Source organism: Rattus norvegicus, chromosome 10 (genome assembly GCF_021556685.1).
Source record: "Rattus norvegicus strain SHRSP/BbbUtx chromosome 10, alternate assembly SHRSP_T2T, whole genome shotgun sequence".
Taxonomy (NCBI): domain Eukaryota; kingdom Metazoa; phylum Chordata; class Mammalia; order Rodentia; family Muridae; genus Rattus; species Rattus norvegicus.
The window spans coordinates 37,144,643-37,161,984 of NC_141543.1; the positions used below are offsets into that span (position 1 = coordinate 37,144,643).

General features: G+C 43.3%; 1 protein-coding gene across 4 annotated transcripts in view; it reads left to right on the plus strand.

Annotated features, from left to right (window-relative positions):
• The first annotated feature begins 235 nt into the window (after window positions 1–235).
• Window positions 236–17,342, plus strand: part of Timd4 (T-cell immunoglobulin and mucin domain containing 4) — a 36,078-nt gene continuing 18,971 nt past the window's right edge. For 3 of the 4 annotated variants that reach the window (XR_015630873.1, NM_001430247.1, NM_001430246.1), the window contains 5 exon segments: window positions 236–306; window positions 4,722–5,063; window positions 6,746–7,039; window positions 9,230–9,313; window positions 9,628–9,681. Coding sequence is in view for 3 of the 4 variants with exons in the window: in NM_001430247.1 (NP_001417176.1) it covers window positions 249–306; window positions 4,722–5,063; window positions 6,746–7,039; window positions 9,230–9,313; window positions 9,628–9,681 (832 nt within the window). In the remaining variant the exon portion in view is untranslated. 4 annotated transcript variants of the gene reach the window in all.

Genomic DNA, 17,342 nt, shown 5'->3' on the forward strand with positions numbered 1-17,342 from the left:
GGACGACAGACAGAAAATCACATTGGCACACACACTGCCACACTACACAGTTGCACACATGCACTGGCCACCATGAGAAAAGCACTCAGCACATTTGATCACACATCCCAAATTGAGGGAGGTCATTCAGGATGAAGGAACGGGAAGATTGTGAGGCAGAAAGGGAAGTGAAAGTCCAGTGTCCCACCCTGTCAGCAGGAATTGTGATATAAGGCATGAGTTTTGACAGACACACAGATCCTGTCAAAATGTCCAAGGGGCTTCTCCTCCTCTGGCTGGTGATGGGACTCTGGTTGCTTTGTCTGAGTAAGTGTTCTAGATGCTTCCATTCTGTACCCTGGGGAGGGTAGATTTTAGGGTAAGGAGGTTCCACTTAAGCCCATCTCCTACTCAACTTGCATTTTTATAGGATCTCTTCCTCACTTTGTTATGAAGGGATTTTTTAAGAGACTGATTTGGGTATTCAGGGATGAAGTAAATGGTTTAATTAACTGCTATTTCTAACCTAATCAAAGACATAGAAACAGGGTATTAAATGAATGGGTGTAGACACTTTCATCTGCAGGCAGCACAAAGCAGAGGCAGGGGGATTTTGTTCTGCTAAGAGCTCTTGTTTTGACTCCTATTGTTCTCTTTGTTTTCAGGAGATTTTATTTGCTTTTTATTTTGTTTTGCTAGGGAAGGGGCTTCAAAATGATTTCTTCTTCTCCTTTTTTTCTGTTGCTGGTTTTTGTTTTTGTTTTGTTTTATTTATTCTGAGACAGGGCCTCTCTGTTATGAAGCTCTGGCTGTTCTGGAACTTACTGTGCAGACCAGGCTGGCCTTGAAACCATGAAGACCCACCTGCCTTTGCCTCCTAAGTGTTGGGAGTAAAGGAATGCCTCACTATGTCCAGCCCTCATTTTTGTTTCTTTGAGGCAAGATCTTACTGTGTAGTGCAGGCTACTTGGAAGTCAACAATCCTCCTGCTTCAGCCTTCTGACAGTTGTTATTACAGGTGTGTGTCATGTGCCCAGCTAAGGGGAGGTTTCTCTTCGAAACATTGATACAGATGAGTCACTTGAATGGACATCCCGAGGCACACACAGCAACCACTCTGCTCCGTGCTGTCGCTCTCCTGGTCACCAATGCTGACACTGTCAGTATGTCCTTCTGCCTCTCCCTCTTTCTCTCATCCTTGAATAGAGGTCAACTCAGGTCTCTGGTAAACTTGAGTTTCTCCTATTCTAGTTTGCAGGCTGCTTTAGGGCTTTCTCCTGATCTCTGAGGTTCCTGTGTCAGAGAGCTTGTTGCCATACAGGGTGCTAACTTCACTGCCTCTGTCCACAGATATTCTGTACGTTACCTTCTAGAAGGTGGGCAAGGACTACTTCATAGATACTCCAGAAGCCATCGATGGAACAAAAGCAGCCGGCCTTGTTCTCAAATCAACTCTCTGAAATTTACCTGTGCGCTTGTTGTCTGTCTGTCTGTTGTCTGTCTGTCTGTGTATCTGTGTGTCTTTCTTTCTTAATATTTATTTATATTTATTTGAGATGGTGTCTATGTCTAACAAGGTAACCCAGATTGGACTTCAACTTGCTATTCTTCTCCTGCCTTGCTGCTCGGAGTACTGGAATAACAATGCCTGTTCCAAGTTTTGCCGTTGTTACTGTTACATCCTGAAACTACAGGGAAAAAAATTGCTGGAGCTTGTGTCCTCATGTCTCATCTGTGGCAGGACAGGGGTTGAATGGGCTTCTCCAGCCTTGCTTAAAGGAGTTAGCACCTGGTGAAATGACCTCTCTGTTCACTTATTTGACTGTTGTTTGGCTGTGACATAGAGCCTTGCTAGGTAGTGGGGACTACCTCAAGTTTGCAGGCCTCCTGGCTTTGCCTACTAAGTATAGGGACTATAGGTGTGCACCACTATGCCTGGCTTATTTATTTATTTTTAATGCATCTGTGCTTAAATGGTCAGCTTAGAAGAGAGTAACTGCCCAGTTTCCGAGGATCAAAAGTAGATGTGTGAGAAGAGACGGTCATGGCATCGTCACTCCACAAAACTGAGGCTTGGCTGAAAGGTCATCAACTGGAGAAGGAACAGGCAGGCAGTGACAGAGAAGTGGCACTCCCACTGGGTCACTGCAGTTGAGAAATTCACCTGGTAGCTGTGATTTCTTTTCTTCCCAGTATTTTGTAGCTGAAGGAATCATTTCTCCTTCTGTTTCTGCATCTCATGGGTATGGTTCCTCATTCCGAAACGTTTAGGTATCCAGTGAAGTTAATTTCATGGTGCTTCTTGGCATAGGAACTGTGGAACTCCTTTTGTGGCAAATACTGTCCTCTCTGCCTTGTGATAATGAAGACTGTGGCTTGCCCCTAAGAAGCCCACAACACACACTGGCCTCTAGAGTGACGTCTACATTGTCACCCTAACAGGGACTTTTCTACCACACCAAGCTTCTTGCTTCCTTTTTTATAGTAGTTTTTGATTAGGTGAGTAATACTGAAACTTTTGGGTGAAAAGATTAAAAACATTATGAACCTTAAAAATCTCTTTCCCCTCTATGCCCAGTTCCAATCCTGTCCTTTCATCATGGAGGCTTGGGTTACCTGAGATTTCGGTTCCGTCAATAGATGCTTTCTACGCATCTGTTACACCAGAGTCTGTGAGAAGGGGCAATGCTTTCGTTTATTCACTTCACAGAAGAGACACCATCAGAACAACAATGCACATTTCAAACTTCCTGAATCATTGTTAACTACATCTCATCACAAAAATGAAGTGCATTCGTGAGATAGTAAAGCTAACTAAACTAAAATTGACTGCCTGGTTCTGTGATCATAGTGCAAATCCTCATACTGTACCCTATAAATTCACACACACACACACACACACACACACACACACACACACACACACACACACCACACTACACCACACACACACGTCTGGTACCATCTTCTACCTGCCATACCACTGGACACACATGTAGAGTGCTCATGCAAACAGGTAAAATACTCAGACATGAAATAAAGACAAATATTTATGTACTTGACTTCTCAAGACAGGGTTTCTCTGTATAGCCCTGGCTGTCCTAGAACAGACCAGGCTGGCCTCAAATGCATAGAGATCTGCCTGTGTCTGCCTCCTAAGTATTGTTTTTAAAGGTGTACACCACCACTGCTGGGCAAATAAATCTGGTTTTTTTTTTTAAGAGAGTAAGTTGGATAGAGACTGTAACTACACGCATAAAACCTACACACGCATACGCCAGACAAAACCCTAGCATAAATGGTTGAACCGCTCCTAAAGTCCCACCCCTAGGAAAGAGGTTGTTAGCAATTCAACTGATGGCTGCTAGGAGAGGGACACTCGGTTCTTTCAGGGCTGCGGCCCTGAGAGGCTGCCCATGTGCTAGTAGATGGCTGTAATGGCCCTACATGCATGCACATACTGGCAACACTAAGTGGACATATATTTTTAAACAAGAGAACACATAAAAGGTGCAAGGCTATGAGCAATGGGGGAGAAACTGGAAGAGAAAGAATGGAAGATAGATCTCATCAAATATTTATTATATGCACGGTGAAATTATTAAACAATCTTGAAAAGAAATGAGTAAGTTAAAGTGAACAAGCTGGCTCAGTGGGTAAAAATACATGCTCTGGAGCAGTGGTTCTCAATCTCCCTAACGCTATGACCCTTTAATATAGTCTCTCATGTTGTGGTAACACCCAACCATAATCATTTCATTGCTACTTCATAACTGTAATTTTGCTACTGTTATGAAGCATAATGTAAACATCTTTATTTTCTTCCTGTCTGTTGGGAGTCACAACCTGCAGGTAGAGAGCCACTACTCTGAAGCCTGAAGACCCCAGTACAGACACGAAGGTGAAAGGAACAAGCCAATTCACTAATGTCCTCTGACCATCATCCACTCACTGTAACATGTGAACATCTCTCTCTCTCTCTCTCTCTCTCTCTCTCTCTCTCTCTCTCTCTCTCTCTCTCTCTCTCTCACACACACACACACACACACACACTATTAAAATTTTAAAGGAGAGTCAAGAAGAGCAAATCCACAAACTCCTCCTAACTTTGTGTTACCTAAGTGATCACATGATCCAGAGCGAGCAATTCCCATCTCTGTTTCTGGATAGAGAGTAGGACAATGGAGTCGACTACCACAGCTGTCTTTCCTGTCAGATGTCTGGCTGGGCTGGACAACCCATTTGAGACATTCAAATTAGCAGTACACAATATCTACTCAGTGAGATGTTGTTGTCGATGTTGTTGTTGTTGATGATGATGGTGGTGGTGGTGGTATGTGTGTGTGTGTGTGTGTGTGTGTGTGTGTATGTGTGTGTGTATGTGTGTGTGTGTGTATGTGTGTGTAGCACAGGTTTTGGGTGGCTTTAGTGAAACATGTGACCTAGATCACAGGGTCTGGCCTCTATTTGGGAGCTGATTTACAGAATGGTACTCAATATTGGAGTGTTTAAATTGGCAAAAAGATCTTACTATGGAGAGACATTTAGAAGTTTTGGACCACCTCTAATTTGGGATGGAGGCTTGGAGACTTAGGAGTTCAACAGCACAGGCAAGCATTTGTGCTAAAGGAGCTAGGAATGTTCCCTCGTCTTCCTGTACTCTCCCTCTATGTGTACACAAATGGTGGAGCATATTTGAAGAATTTTTGTCTGTGTAACAGCGTTCTCACTTTCTCCCGTAGCACCAGCTGCCTCTGAGGATACAATAATAGGGTTTTTGGGCCAGTCGGTGACTTTACCTTGTCAGTACTCATCCTGGTCCCAGAGCCGCAACAGCATGTGCTGGGGCAGAGGTTCATGTCCCGGTTCGAAGTGCAATGGAGAGCTTCTTCGTACAGACGGAACAAGGACCATCTCCAGGAAGTCAGGAAAATACACACTTTGGGGGAGTATCCGGTTAGGTGATGTGTCCTTGACCATCTCAAACACCAATCAAGATGACAGTGGGGTGTACTGCTGCCGTATAGAGGTGCCTGGCTGGTTCAATGATGTCAAGAAGACAGTGCGCCTGGAGCTGAGGAGAGGTGAGGAAAGAGCGGGGCTCAATGGTTAGAAAGAGGTAACATCCATTCAGTGGGTTCTGGTGATGAAGCCATGCTTATTCGAGTAACGGGTGGAAAGGCTGCCTCTCAAATGGTGAGGCACCTAGTGTAGTTAGGGAAACCCGCATATTAATTATAGCCAGAACAGCCACAGAAATGAAGGAGGGATTCCAGCTAACAAATGAAGAGCAAGACTGAAGATGGAAGGGACTATTTATCTGGGGGCTTTACCCCGCTTTGCAGAAATTTGGCTCCGTGCTTTTGGGCCTCTTGATTTTTATGTGAGCCATAATGATTTCTCTCCCTCCCTCCCTCCCTCCCTCCCTCCCTCCCTCCCTCATTTCCTTCCTTCTTTCTTCTCTTTCTCTTTTTCTTTCTCTCTTTCTTTCTCCCTCTCCCTCCCTCTCTCTCCTCTCCTTCCCTCACTCCTTTCCCTCTTTCCTTCCTTTTTTTGCATATTATTTGATTTCCAAATACTAAGAAAAAATTAACTGTGCAGACTGAATACAAGCAAACATTTTTTGATTCCTGGCAGAGGGAGGAGGCATGGCACTGGGTACCACCTCAGGTATCTCTCACACCCTTTTTCCCCCCATTTCTATCCAGTGTTTTGGATAAAATTTGGGGTGTGAAGGGACTCCTAAAGACTGGGGCTGCAAGAACAGAACACATGGAGCTTATGGCTGAAGTATGTGACCAATAGGCACATACACATGTCTAGCCAGAGATTTTTAGATTGGATTGGGCTTTGCCTCTGCATCAGGATCTCCTGTGGGATTCTTGAGTCCTGGGCTGACACAGTGATGCCTTGGAAGGCTCAGTCTGGATGGCTGTGTCCTTAGGCTGCCAGGATGGCCCTCAAGTGTTCCAGAGTTGGAACTAGATGCTTTTAATTAGTGAGCCCCATGCACATTCACACACATTACTCTCACAGCGACTCTGTGATATCAAAGAAGAGGAACGAGAAGTTGGACTAAGTTAACTTCAGTAAACTTTTCTTTCCTGCAGGCGTTCCTTGTGGTCCTGACAGTTTGGCAGGAGAGCCAGACATTAAACAAACAAAGAAATGCGTGGTTACAAAAATATAATAGATGCCGTGGTGAAATCTAGAATTGGGGCAACTTGTTACTGCACAGAAGAGAGCTCCCTTTAGCTGCAATCTGAGACTTAAGTGAGGGCTAGCCTACTGAAGAGGACCAGCAGTAGGAGTACGGATGAGGTCCAGCAAGTGCAGAATTTATTGCAGCTGGAAGGTCATGGCGCAGTGTAAGAAATACAGAAAGAACAATTGACTGACAAAAGGGAGAACGTTCTCTTCCAGCAGTGCATGATTGGAAAGACAGAGGGGCAGATGAGCAGGGGTAGGTTTTTTGTTTGTTTGTTTGTTTTATCTGCTAAACAAGGAGATGGCAGTTGAGTTTTAAGCAGCGTCTGGGCATAATTAGCTTTGTGATTTTTTTTAAGATTTCTGTAGCCAGATTCTGACAAATAGACCAGAAAGGACAGAAATGAAGGCAAGAAACCCAGGTGGAGTAAGCAGTTCAGGTCAATGGGCCAAGAGGGGCCAACAGAAAAAATGGAAAGGAAATGATCTCGGATTTCTTTGTGGTGTTTCCTATCCCTCATATCTACTCGGTGACAGATGCATCTTCTGTTGGTTACAGCCACAACAACCAAAAGACCTACAACAACCACCCGGCCAACCACCCGGCCAACCACCCAGCCAACCACCCGGCCAACCACCACCCCTTACTTGACCACTACCCCAGAGCCGCTTCCGACAACAGTCATGACCACACCTGATCCCACAACCACGGCCCAGCCCCAGACGCTGGCTACCACTGCAGTGGGTACAGCAGTAACCATGTACCCCTCAACAATGCCTGGCTCCTTCTCACAAAAAACCACAAGTTTTTCAACCACAGAGATCTTCACAAAAGGGTCTGCCATCACTGCAGGTGAGGATTGTCCATTCTTTCCCTTCTGGTCAGACATGGTGTGGTTTCCTTGAAACAGGATTCTTCTACAGTGGGCAACCCAGTGACCTGCACGTGCACTCATGTGTGTGCATTTCTTTTCCTTTATGTTTTTGAAAAGTCAGCATTTTGGGTTCTCTACTTGACCTCTCAGGAGTCTTGCAGAATCTGTGTGGTGAAGGTTATTCTAGGTTAAACTCTAGTCAGCGTTGGACCTATTCTCTCAGGAACTTACTATTCTCTGAGTGTTTGAGATTTGTTGAAGTGAAATGGCTAATTAGTGCCCTAAAATTTGTAACAGGAGGGGTTTCATGATTCCCACTTCTTTCCAACTCATGGTTGCTGAGGAAAGACGTTCTTTAGTAGTGCAGCCACTTGTAAGCTGCCCATGCTGCTGTCAATAGCACATCACCTATGCTCCTGTAAGCAACTCTAACTGACTCAGTGGGGCACTCATGCACACACGTAAACACACGTACACACACAGACAGACATACACACACATACACACACAGACATATATACACACACACAGAGACATAAACACACATACACAACACACACTCAAACACACGAGCATGCATATATACACACAAGCACAATCCACATACAGGTACAGACACACACATATGTGCACACATACTTACACAAACACAAACATATACAGGTACACACATGCATACATGTGTACATGCATACACATACTTACACAGACACAGAAATATACACATATACACACATGTGCACACACAGACACAGACATATGTATACATACAAAACACATACACAGAAACAGAGAGAGACAAAGAGATTGAGAAGAGGAAGGGATCAGCAAGGTTGGGAAAGACATAAGCCAAGATAATGGGATGAATATAATGAAAATGCATTATATGCATCAAAATGTAATAAACCTATTATGTATAATTAATATATGGTAATAAAACATTTTAAAGGAATGTAATATATTCCTTGGCAGTAGTTCCATTGTATCCCTGTTTCTTAACATTATTTCTTTCTATTTTGTTCTGAATTTTCCCTGTTTCTGAATCTTGTAATATTAGGTGACCAACTTGGGGCTTGCGGGCTTGTTATAGCTCCCACCATACATGCGTCTGATTATTAAGTAAGATTATCTGAAAGTCATTGTGAGGTAGTTTGACTGCTTTTCCAGGCAATCCAAATGCCTTGAAAATGTCTAGATAATTGAATCAGCCTTCTAAAATTGAATTGGTTAATTCTGTAATACTCTGAATAGTCATCAAAGTTCTCGAGTTCTTAATTAATCACATTTTGTGGGTTTTTTGTTGTTCCTTTGGGTTTTTAAAACAATCATCCTCTGTGGTGTGTGTGTGTGTGTGTGTGTGTGTGTGTGTGTGTGTGTGTGTGTGTGCATGTATACAGAGACCAGAGGTTGAGGTCCAATTCAGTGCCTTTCTCAGTCACTATGCACCTTTCTGACACAGGGTCTGAGCCTGGGGCTCACAGTTCCGGCTGGAATGGAATCAGCTGGAATGGAATCCCTAGGAAGCACGCTCTGGGATCTACCTGTCTCTGCCTCCTCTGTTGGAGTTACAGGCACATGATATCATAACCATCTTCTTCCATGGATGTCGGGGGTCCAACCTCAGGTCCTCACGCTTGAATGGCAAGCATGTTATACTGCCTAAATGATCTCCCCAGCCTTAAGTAGTCATCTTAAACCAAGAGTATGCTTGGTTATTGTTTTTTTTTTTTTTTTGAGATGGGGTTTCTCTGTAGCCCTGGCTGTCCTGGAACTTGCTCTGTGGACAAGGTTGGCCTCAAACTCAGAGAGCTGCGTGTCTCCGCCTTCCCAGTGTATCACCACTGCCTGGCTACAATTTATTGTCTGTCTGTCTTTCTTTCTTTCCTTCCTTCTTTTATTCTCTCTCTCCCTCCCTCTCTCTCTTTCCTTTATCTATCTATCTATCTATCTATCTATCTATCTATCTATCTATCTATCTATCTATCTATCTATCTTTGTTTTTTAAATTCTAAAAATAATCTTTAATTATTGAGGAAAAACCAGAAATGTATCAATTGGAACAAAGATGTTGATAAAACTAGCCCTGACTCTCACCACCCACTGCCCTGTTGATACTGCGATTGTTACTTTTTAGTAGCTTATTACTTTAGTAGCTTTTTTTTTTTCAGAATCGGAAACTCTTTCTGCATTCAACAACTCTCAAAGAAGCGGGATGACCATATCTACAGACACAGCCTTAGTCAGACCCACAGGTATACAGAACTTACTACCCGCGTCTTTCCTTCCACCTTGGGCTAGGGCGATGCAAACACAGAATAAAAGTGATCCAGAGATGAGCCCAGTCCTATGTGCCATGGTGTCCTCCTGGTGCCCATTAATATCACGACAGTGTATGTTATTGGTTCCCTCCTATGGCTTGGAGGGAGGAGAGTGAAGGGAGAGGGAGGAGGGAGAGCACCCTCTTTAATTCACGGAGTTTAGGGGCAGCATGTGGCATCTCTGGTATATTTACCATTACACTTCTGGCTAGAATTGAGGATGACTTTGTTCTCTCTTGTCTTCCAAGGGTCCAAGGCTTGGATTCTCTCATCAACTTCACAGCTGATGACACAGAAAACAAGTAAGGTTGAGACCTGTCAGCCGTGAGGTCAGGGAGTTCTCTCTGCTGCTCGAGTGCTTTGCCTCTGGGCTGGGGAACAGCCTGATGTCTGTCAGTGGGTCTTGGAATCGGCTATTTTGGTTCCACTGTGGCTGCCTCCCACATCCTCCAGCTTGTTGGGAGGAAAGTGAAACATCCTCGCCTTCTGCCTTCCGATTCTCTCTGAGGCCCCTCTCTTGAGGCCTCTCCTTTCCCTCTGCAGCTTCTCACTCAGAGCAAGGGATCGTAGTTAAGGAAAATCACCTTCCATTTTTCAACCTGTTATTTACTTATTTTAAATCATGCAGAACGTATGCCAATGTGCTTTGGTAAAGGAGACACAAAAGAATGGGAAATAAAATTTTCTTATATATATTTTTTCCTAAGTTCCAGCCACGTTTCCTGACCCAATGCAAGTTAGATCTTTGTAGTTACTAATTGGAACATTCTAGATGATTTTGTAATATTGCCTTATGGAAGCGTATATGAGCCTTTTCCCTCCCATTGAGAGTAATCTTATAAAATTCATCTTCAGTATTGATGCTGTAAACTTTAGGGTCTTTGAGATAAGTAGTCTCCTTTTTTGTAACCGGCACAAACCCCACTATCTGAGCTCTCTTCGTTGTTTTCATTATTTCTGTTTCCCGTAAAGCCCTGCTATGTGACCATCCAGTAAACAGAGGTCTAACTTGGGACAAAAGCTGTCCATTCTTATACTCTGTACATTTATGTAAAAATTTATTTATTTGCTATTACAGTGTGTGAATAGTGACCTTTGTGTTGTGATATGCACATGAGGGTCAGAAGGCAACTTTGTGGGGTCATTTCTCTTCTTCCACCATTGTCTGGGTTCTGGGTGGGTGAACTCACCCACTGAGTCATCCCATTGGCCCATGTGCGGCATTTAACAGGGATTTGTTTACATGTATATACACATGTCTGTGTGAGTGAATGGTATGTGTGTGGGGGTGCTCATGGAGGTATTGAATCCCTTGGAGCTTTAGGGTGTTGTGGGCTCTGGGAACTGAATTTGAGTCCTCTGGGAGACCAGAACATGCTTGCAATTGCTGAACCCTACGAGCTACATTTTTGAAGAGGACCCTCATAAGGCTTCTCCATTGCTGTGAGCATGTGCTGGTTGTTTGATTCATCAGATTCCATCATGGACGCCTTCTCTAACACAGAGCCTCACCAGTTCTGTGATCTGTAAGTCAGATAGCAGTATTTCAGCTTCTTCTTGCCCTGAAGCCTGCAAACAGTGGCCAGGCCTGACAAAACACCTTACTATTTCTCATCTATTCTTGTTGCTTGTGTATATCTTTAAAAGAAAAAAAAATATTGAGTGATACCACACGAAGCTTTTGCATTCGGTTTTATTCACTTTGTTTTTACATCAGGCCACCTCCTTTCTCATGCTGTGAGGAGATCTGCCTTGTCGGGTTAAGCCGCTGCATGTGATTTCATTGCCCGTTGATTGGTGTTTCTGTTGCCCCAATGTTCTCGTATTATAGACGGCATAACTGCACACTTCTTCCTTCAGTCTGTGTGCTTCCTTAAGTAGCTGTACAAGTGTTTCTTTAGGAGAGTTGGTAATGGAGTAGAGATGTTATGTTGAAAAATGTGCACTATTAAATTTAATAACTATTACCAAACTGTCCTCAGGAAAGGCTGGGCCAACTTGTTTGTCCGCCCACAGATTATCAGCTTCTCCTTATCCTCCCTGCACTCGATCCCATTTGTTCCCTTTGTTCTTTCAGTCTCTCAAGAACATGTCATCTTGTTCCTCTCCTGTTCTGATTACCAGAGAAGGGAGCATCTTTCTTTGTGATTATTAGAGAAAATGTCTATCTTCTAACCGTGTGGGGGAGGTAATGTGGCATCACTCTCAGAGGCTCAGAAGATAGGATTGAAGGGGACAGACAGGACTGAATAGAGGAGAGATGATGGGTCTTAATATAGGACTATAAATGAAGAGGGGGTGTGTGCAGGTCTGATGTTGAAACCTTTGACTTGTGCCAACTCATGAAGGGGATGGTGAGAAATCGGAATTAGTTCACAACTTGGGGGAGAGTGGCTTTTAAGAATCATCGTTCTTTGTTCATGCAGTAAAGGTGGCTGCTGTTTTCTAGTGAGAGAGGAAGGAAGGAGAAAATTGATAGAGGAAGAGAAGAGTGTTCACAAAACTATTACCTTTTATTCTCTTTGAATCTTAAACTAGTTTATATTGAATTCCTTAGAATTGGATTACCTGATGTTTTCCTTGCTAAGCTATCCCTGATATTTATCAGTTCATTTCTCTGTGGCCAAGTCCAAACAGACAGAATTCCTGCTGCCCTGTTGGTGGGCTATAGTACAAAAGAGGACCATGTTGTAACAAAAATCTGTCTCTATATCACATGTCATTATGGAAGAAACTGGGATTCATTTAGCATATATTAGGTCAAATAAGGAATTTTCATAGACCACTTCATTTAAGATCTGTTTAGTAGATAGAGTCTTGTTTTACCTAAATGTCCTGGGGTCACACAGCTCTCAGGTACCAAGTCCTGGGAGTCTACCTCTGATAGCTAGGTCTTAGCTATTAAACCTTGTTCTATGGTTTGAACGTCAAGTGTTTGGGGCTCTCCAAAAGCTCATGTGTTAGGGAACTGGATCTTCAGCTAGTGATGCTGACTATTTTATTTGTGTGTGTGTGTGTGTGTGTGTGTGTGTGTGTGTGTGTGTGTGTGTGTGTGTAGACATGACACTTGTATATGGGTTCCCACAGAGGCCACAAAAAGGCATCAGTTGCCCAGGGGCTAGAGTTACAAGGAGTTGTAAGCTGTTCCACTTGAGTTCTGGGAGTTGGACTCCCGTCCTCTGGAAGAGCAGGAAGTAGTCTTAACAGCAAGGCCCTAGTGTTGCTATTTTGGAAGGTTCTGGAATATTAGGGAGATGAAAAGTAGCTAGAAGAAGTAAATCACAGGAATAGGTCTTTGGGAATATACAGCCTCTCACCCCTTTTATTTGTCTGCTTACTGTCTGCAAGAGATGAGTAGCTTCATCTACCAAATACAACTCTTAAAAACTTCTGCAATGCTCCAAGTGGTTAGGAATTATAATTCAATTATAAATACAATGAAAGTAACAACAAAAATGCTGAAGAAGGTTGTACATAGGTTTCCTTTCCTTTTCAGTGCAGACATTGTAGGAGTCTCCAACCCCAATCCTTTGTGCTTCATAGCAGAAACATGTGACACACTTATTAGTTTCCCTCCTGATTATGGGTTCCTCAATCCCTTGTCCTAGTGTTCCTTGAAACCTTCTGCATAGCCTCTGTCTTAGTTAGGGTTTTCCTGCTGTCAACAGATACTATGACCAAGGCAATTTTGATAGACAACATTTAATTGGGGCTGGCTTACAGGTTCAGAGGTTCAGTCCATCATCATCAAGGTGGGAGCATGGCAGCATCTAGCAGGCATGGTGCAGGAGGAGCTGAGAGGTCTGCATCTTTATCTGAAAGCTGCTAGCAGAATACTGGCTTCTAGGCAGCTAGGAGTAGTGTCTTAAAGCCCACACCCACAGTGACGCACCTACTTCAACTAGGCTACACCCTCTAATAGTGCCAGTCCCTGGGCCGAGCATAGATAAACCATCATAGCCTCCAGTAGGGGTTGTTTATAAGGGTTCTTTGGGAGCTTAATGTCCCATGGTTATACCACCATTTTGTAATGATTTCATTTTTTAAAAGATTTATTCATTTATTATATATAAGTACACTGTAGCTGTCTTCAGACATCTTTACAGATGCAGGGCATCAGATCTCTTTACAGATGGTTGTGAGCCACCATGTGGTTGCTGGGATTTGAACTCAGGACCTCTGGAAGAGCAGTCAGTGCTTTTAACTGCTGAGGCATCTCTCCAGCCCCCATAATTTAATTTTTAATAATTTCAAGTGAATTACTTTTCTTTGACCTTTAGTAAATCCCTCAAAGTATAAAATGTAGATGATAGTGGTGCTTCGATCAGAACAGTAGTGCTGTTGAGCAAGAAAATGCACGAGACAGAAACCTAGTCTATAATTATTTACTGGTAAATGATAGTCATCATGAGGGATTCCTTCTGCTTTCATTCCTTACATCCCTGCTGCAGCCACTCACAACCCTTCCTTTTAGGCTAGTGGGGAGGGGTAATAAGAGGCCATTTACGCCAGCTTTTGGCTAGCTCCACGTTCTTGCTAAGAACATAGTACATCGTCTTATATTTTTAAAACTGCTAATCACACTAGGGTAGCAGCAGAGAAGTGACAAATTACAAACTGGTAGGTTTCAGGAGCTTTTAAAATCTCACAGTTGTAATTCTCTACCATTAGAGAGAGTGGGATTTTTGAAAGCTTTCATAGCCTCCTTTCTAGACAGCTTTGTAGACCTTTCAATCATTGCTTTTATTGCTGCTGTGGTGGTGGTGGAGGAGGGGGGATCTTTAGTCCCCTGTTGCCTCTTGGTTGCTTTGTCCTTTTTGTATTTCTCAATCTGTGGAGGTTCTGCTTTATAGCTGAGTTATGGAAATCAAGTCACAGCTTAAAAAAAAAAAAGAGCTTCAGTCCAGTTCTCTATTCAAGGACTTCTAGTTTTATGGAATTTATTATTATAAGGCAATTCTGTATACATATATCTTCTAAGTCAAAGTTCTCTAAGTTCAAAGTGTGTGGTCCTCAGTGGAAGCCTTACATGGGGTAGTAAATTCTCACCTCCTCTGTCTTGCTATGTGAAACAGATTGGTGCCCAAGATCAGACAGATACATCAACAGAGAGCCAGGACTTCCAACCGCATTTCTGGGATCATCATTTTTTATTGGATATTTCTTTATTTACACTTCAAATGTTATTCCTTTTCCTGGTTTCCTGTCCACAAGCCCCCATCCCCTCCCCCTCCCTTTCTTCTATAAGGGTGTTCCCCTCCCCATTCACCCCTCTTTACTCCCCTGCGCTGACAGTCCCCTACACTGGGGGTCCAACCTTGGCAGGACCAAGGGGTTCTCCTTCCATTGGTGCCCAGCAAGGCCATTGTCTGCTACATATGCAGTTAGAACCATGGGTCAGTCCATGTATAGTCTTTGGGTAGTGGTTTAGTCCCTGGAAGTTCTGATTGGTTGGCATTGTTGTTCTTATGGGGTTGCAAGCCCCTTCAGCTCTTCCAATCCTTTCCCTCATTCCTCCATCTTCATTTTAACTGTAGGTCTAAGAACATAAGATTGGGAAACAGCAAAGAGAAATGATATTTGTAGTATAGTGGAAATCTGATTTCAAAAAGGCTTGGCCCCAAAACAAAACAAAACAACATGAACAACAACCACAAACCTTTTAAATGTGTGTTTAACGTGTGTGTGTGTGTGTGTGTGTGTATACATGAGCACACATATGTGTGTATATGGGTGGGGTGGGGGATATGCCTGTGAATGAGAAAGCCAGATGACAGCCTCAGCTCAGAGTCATCTTCAAATCTACCATCCTCCTCTTTTTGAGACAGAGTCTTTCATTGGCTTGGAGATCGCCAAGTTGACTAGACTGTTGGTTAATGAGCCCGAGGGATCCTCCTGTCTCTGCCTTTCAGTCCTGGGACTGTAAACACATGCCGTCATAATGTACCTTTACACAGGTGCTGGGGATGGAAGGTCCTTGCTCTTGGAAGACAAGTATTTTCAAGACACTGACCTTTTGCTCCAGTTCTGACTGCCATCGTCTCTCAACAGCTTCTTAGAGGGCAGGATCTTGTATTCATTTCTAATGTTTAAGTTTATTATTCTCTCAGCCCGTAAATGAATCATTGTACTCCTGTTAGTGTACTATGTCAGAATATATATGGATAGCAGCTTTCTGCAATGTCAGAATTTACTGAATATCAGATTCACAAGACACATTGGTTTTGTTGGCTGTAATTTGCCAAGGGCTCCTGAATTTCCATCATGGCCTGCTGGTTGTAAGTTCTTTTGTTTAAATCTTAAATACTAGTATTAACTCCCAGATCACACAGCAAACACATCTACACATTTGTATATGTGAATATTACAGCATGGTTATAAAAGGGTTAAAAGTCTTGGGGATGGGGTGAACAGCAGCAACAGCTGTTACAGCGACAGCATTCACAGATTTCGAAAGGCGTTATTGGTGATAGAGGCAAAAGACTGCTAGGAATAGTAAGAACATTTTTGTAGAAACAGGATAATGAGCCCCCCTAGAGGTCTCCTGGAGGTCTGCACAAGTTCAAGTCCTGCTACAGGACTGAGTTGAGCTACAGAAGGAGGGTGTGGGATCATGGAGGTCATAGAAATATAGGGCAGCACCAGGAATGATAAATGGACAGACAGATAGACAGACAGACAGACAGCAATGTGAATAAGCTGTGCCAACAATAGGGACCATGCTGACATCATGACCATGCCTATGCAGTGGGCAGTCAGATGGCTGTCCTTGCCATTCTTGTGGTAACTGTCCTGTGGGTGGATGGGCTCTGGGTGTGTTACATTTGCCATGTCAGGTGTGTTAAGTTTTCAAGCCTGCTTTTGGCTAGTATGATTTTAATAATGTCCTTGTGCTCATATGCGCCTACTCTGCTTTGGTAGCAGTACGTCAGCCTTTAGTTGTTTACCAGTCTGGGCCTCGTGAGCTGTGCTGAACAACAACTGCTGCTCACAGGCACCAGTAGATACAGAATTAGTTTAGAAGATCGAGTCAAATGCTCCTTGTACAGTGTAATCCCTCAGGGCACGGCACAGCCCCCCAAAGCACTGGTTTACACAATACAGAATAACTTAAACAGGTAACAGCATGATCTCAACGTATACCCATCTCCAGGTAAAGTCAAAGTGCTGTGTGCTCAGAGTCAGTGAGAACCGTGACATCAGTCCAGTGTGGCTGGCAACAGCAAATGCTTTGTGTAATACAACATTTGTCTTTGCTCATGATTCCCAGATTCCTTATCTTGGCTCTAGAGGCCAAATATTGGCAAAGTATGGTGAGGGTATTTGGGGAAATGTTTCTTCTTTTCCATTCTATTACTGTAACTTTCTCTGCAAAGCCAGCCCAAGCTTCACTTTTCAAAGCAAGCTTGTTTATTCATTAGGTCAGAGGAGTCTCAGAGGAAGGTATGGCTATGAGTAAAATTTCTTATATTTCTATATTTGGTTTAGGCACATGAAAACAGGTAATATTTTCTTTAGTTGCTACTCTGTAAATGACAAAGGGTGTGTAAGAATGAATAAGGAGGGGCTAAGATTGCAGCGTAATTGGTAGAGTGTTCAAATACAAGCACTACCATATAATGCTACATTGAGCATTAAAATCTCAACACTTAGGAGGCAGGAGGAAGTTCAGGTAATCCTCGGCTACATAGGGAGCTCAAAGCCAGCCTGAAAGTTATGGAACAAACAAGCAAGCAAACAAACGACAACAAAATTAGTAAGTCATGGCCATGTTAGTCAAAGGTGTTCTACACTTTGGGAGTGTAGACACGCTTATGTATCTACAGGCATCATCTGTCGTGTTCTATTTTTTATTTTGTTGTTTTTCTGGAAAGAGTGGAAAAAGATACACTGGGGGCTCCAAGGACGCAAGAAGTGGGTTCTATCTGGGAAAAGAGAGCCAAAGTCTGGGTGACTGCCAAAG